The sequence below is a fragment of the Atta cephalotes genome, assembly GCF_000143395.1.
Source record: "Atta cephalotes unplaced genomic scaffold scaffold00025, whole genome shotgun sequence".
In the NCBI taxonomy this organism is placed as follows: Eukaryota; Metazoa; Arthropoda; class Insecta; order Hymenoptera; family Formicidae; genus Atta; species Atta cephalotes.
Window position 1 is genome coordinate 3540282 of NW_012130089.1, and position 4211 is coordinate 3544492.

General features: G+C 27.4%; 1 protein-coding gene across 1 annotated transcript in view; it reads left to right on the plus strand.

Moving 5' to 3' along the window:
- LOC105620385 (dnaJ homolog subfamily C member 10-like) overlaps positions 1–2811 on the plus strand; it is a 6910-nt gene extending 4099 nt beyond the window's left edge. The window contains exons 5-12 of the mRNA XM_012201885.1: positions 168–392; positions 463–675; positions 1046–1166; positions 1245–1470; positions 1518–1804; positions 1876–2152; positions 2279–2474; positions 2569–2811. Coding sequence (XP_012057275.1) covers positions 168–392; positions 463–675; positions 1046–1166; positions 1245–1470; positions 1518–1804; positions 1876–2152; positions 2279–2474; positions 2569–2811 — 1788 coding nt within the window. The remainder of the gene's footprint in view (positions 1–167; positions 393–462; positions 676–1045; positions 1167–1244; positions 1471–1517; positions 1805–1875; positions 2153–2278; positions 2475–2568) is intronic.
- Positions 2812–4211: the final 1400 nt, after the last annotated feature.

The following is a 4211-nucleotide window of genomic DNA, read 5'->3' on the forward strand; positions in this document are numbered from 1 at the left end:
GGGAGGAGAGAGAGAGAGAGCTCAATTTCTCTTTAAAGAGAAGTTGAATCTTAGATTCTGTACAATTTTTAGGAAATTATATATTTCTTCATAGTTTTAGATATTTTTACGGATGATATTTGTTGATTAAATCAACAAGAATTACTAATTCATCTTTTGTCTCAAAGAATTCACAGCACGGGGAGCATTACAGAGGAGAAAAAACACAGGAAGTCATCACACGTTTTGTATTAGATAGACTAAATATTCATATACATGAATTAAGTGAATTTCATTTCAAAGAGTACTTAAGTGGCAAAATTGTAAAGAAAATGCCTGTGTTAATATTTATATGCAATGATCAACAGAATTGTTTCACCTCCGACGAAAGGATTAAAGTAGCGGCTACATTTGTAAGCGTGGTGTCATTTTATCATGACGTTGTGATTATTAGACAGCCTAATAATATGTTTTTTTTTTCAGGACAAACTAATTGATGTAAAAATGTTTACATGTAAGAATGACGAGTGTCATGACAAGATATCCTATGATACAAACGCTATCTATTTACCAATATATAATAAATCTTTTTGGGAACCTATATTCCTTGATGGTATATTTGATATAAATACATTAATAGAAAAACTCTTAGATCAATTGCCTGGTCCACAAGAGCTATCTGACAATGATTTTAAGGTAAAGTATTTATTTGTTATATATATTTGTACATTATTATTACTATAGTTATTCATATATATATATATATATATATATATATATATAATATTGTTATATATTATATATAATGTATTATTATTATAGTTTTATAGTATTAATTTATGTATACAATTTTTTACTTTTAACACAATTAAGAGAAGATCAAAACACATCTTAGTGTCTAATATCATCTTTTTGTGACTTTTATAATCTTGAGGAATCATGAACACATTATTAAGCATCAACCAATATTTTTTGTTTCCTAATTTTATTAAATATTTCTTGGTCGATTTTGATTTACTTTTGTTTTACTTTAATTTTTATCGAAAGTATTCATTACGATTTACAGTATATTAGAAAAATAAAGTCCGACGTTACCTGGCTTATATGCTTTTACATTGGCGACATTGAAAATGTACGAGATTTGAATTTGCAAACGAAAAAGTTTTCTCCCAGTGGTATTAAACTAGGTAGCTATTATTAATCTACATTAATAGATTCAATATATTAAATATAAAATTTTAATTTTATGAAGTATTATCTTTCAGGTAAAATACATTGTGGCAGAAACGGGCAGTTTTGTTCTAAATTGGGTGTAACACGATATCCAATTTGGGGCATGCTTAAGCCAGGTGGAGCTTTTGAATTTCATCACGGAAATAATCTCAATAATGATATTATTAAATTTATGCAAATTAGTATGAAAACTACAAATGTTTGGGCCCTCTCTGCAGAAGAAACATTATCGATATTACAAAGGAGTAATGATATTATGTAAACATAAATCACATTTTTAACAGATGTCGTGATGCTAATTATAGCAAAATTACAGGAGATGAAGTATGGTTTCTAGATTGGTTTACACCGTGGTGTCCACCTTGTATAGAGTTTCTGTCAGAACTCCGGAAGGCATCGTTAGAATTTGATGCGTCAATAGTTCGTTTTGGCACTATTGATTGTACTGCTCACAATACATTATGTCACCAATACAACATACAATTTTATCCTACTGCTATGCTCATAAATGGTAGCAATACATATCAGTTCACATTATCAAAGACAGCTGCAAATGTTATGTATTTCATTAACGAAAAAAGAAACCCATCAGGTGAAAGATATATGCCAATAATTTCTTTCATATTTCCGCGTGTTTTTATTATGTTTGATTGTTTGATACAGTTATAGAGTTAACAACAAAAAATTTTCGTCAGAAATTGGGGAAGAAAAAGAATGATGTTATATGGGTTGTTGATTATTTTGCTCCATGGTGTGGGCCGTGTCAAAGATTAGCACCTGAATGGTCAGCCGTTGCGAGATCGCTGAGCGCTTTATCCTTTGTAAATGTTGCCAGTATAAATTGCGAGACTGAGGCTTCCTTATGTACATCCCAAGGAGTGCGGTCTTATCCCGATATTAGAATATATCCATTAGGAAGTGAGGGTTTAAACACAGTCGCGTAAGTCATTACACGTTTTGTACATGTTTAATTATTGTGCATTTTGTTAAATATAATGCATTCGTGTAAGTTACATAACATGACTCAATATGTATTCATAATTCGTTTTTATTATTTACATTACAGTTTGTACAATGGGCAACGAGATTCGTTATCTATGTTAACATGGATAACAACATTCTTCCCAAAGAAAATCCCTGATTTAAATTTTTCTGACCTTCAAAAGCTATTGAACAGCAAGCATAATTTGATAATCTATTTTTCTTTGCCAAATTGTCATCATTGTCAAAAGTTGCAACCTGAATTTGCAATTGCTGCTCAGGTAAAAGTTACTTCATTGTAAACAATCAATTTGTCTTTTATAATCTATAATTTCTTTGATAGCTATATCGATTATAAAATCTGTTTAATTTCAGTTGCTGGATAAAGTGAAATTTGGAAGGATTGACTGTTCCTTCTATATACATAAATGCGAACAACATATAAAACAAAGTATACAGATACAATATATATCCTTTCCAACGCTAATATTATATAATTCTAAGGAAAAAAAACGAAGTAAGCACAATAGCGTCGAAATTGTTGCGAGATCGACTCAGAAAATCACGGATGAAATTTTAAATATTATTAATTCTCGCACAAAACATGACGAACTATAATAGACAAAGTGCCTAAATTGAATTTAAGCTTTTATTTTGCAGTCATAGGTGATTTTTTTCTTTCTTTGTAATATTATCATTGCAGTCATACATAAATTCTTTCTTCACAATGTACAAATAAATTTATTTTTTCGTATGTTATCACACAGACTTTGATATAAATTGAGAAAATGTATGATTGATTTTTTTCAATATATGAGTTAATAATTAAATATATTTAATTTATTATTATTATGTATTATTATATTATTAATTACTCAATTATCTGTTATATTCTATATTTACAAAGTCCATTTTTATTAAAAATGTAGGATATATGCAGATTGAAATATTTATTTTGCAGAATATATAATAGTGTATAATGTATATTTAGAAAACATTTATTATCAATCATACAAATAATAACATAGAAAAAACTAGTTTATTTCAATACAAGAAAGAAAAAAATCACATTCTTGCATCTGGCATCATAATTTAACTTGCTGAATTGTTGCAACGAGAGAATAGAAGTTGTTGAGAAATTTTAATAATGTACTTATTTGTAAATGATCTTGACTGCCACAATTGATACTTGGTTTATCCTGACATGTTCCATATTTTCAAAGGGAACAAAGAAAAAATAGATTAGGTATATTTTTAGTCTTATTGTGATACTTTATACATTTTATACATTTTGTATATATTATTATATATAATGTACATATAATTAATATTATATACGTATAGAATAATATAATTAAATAAAATCTAGATGAACAAACCAATTTGGAATCTCAAATTAAAAGTTTAATCACAACAAAACTCTTTTCCAATACTTATCGGAGATTCTGTTTGTACAGTAATAAACACGAATCATGAACTTTATTAACATGAGGTAAGTCAAAAGTCTTATTTTCTAATATTTCTGATATTTTTAAGATGTTATTCAAAAATAAGTTTCAAAAACAAAATAAGTACAACAATAAGCGTCGAAATTGTTGCAAGAATAACTGAGAAAATCAAGGATGAAATTATTGTCTTTAATTTTAGAAATTATTCTCGCACAAAATAAGTCTAATAGACAAAATGTTTAAATTGAATTTAGACAAAGGCTTTATTTTGATTTAAGTCATATGTAACTTCTTTCTTTACAATATATGACTTTATCATTGCAGTCATGCAATATTCTTTCTTCGTAATATTTCTTCGAATTTATTTTTTCATGTGTCATCACACAGACTTTAATATAAATTGGGAAAATATACGATTGGCTTTTTCAGTATATGAGTTAATAATTAAGTAGACTTAATTATTATAGTTATTTAATTATCTTATAATATCCTATGTTTACAAAGCCCATTTTCATTGAAAATGTAGGATATATGCAGATTGAAATGTGCATTTATTTTGCAGAATATATA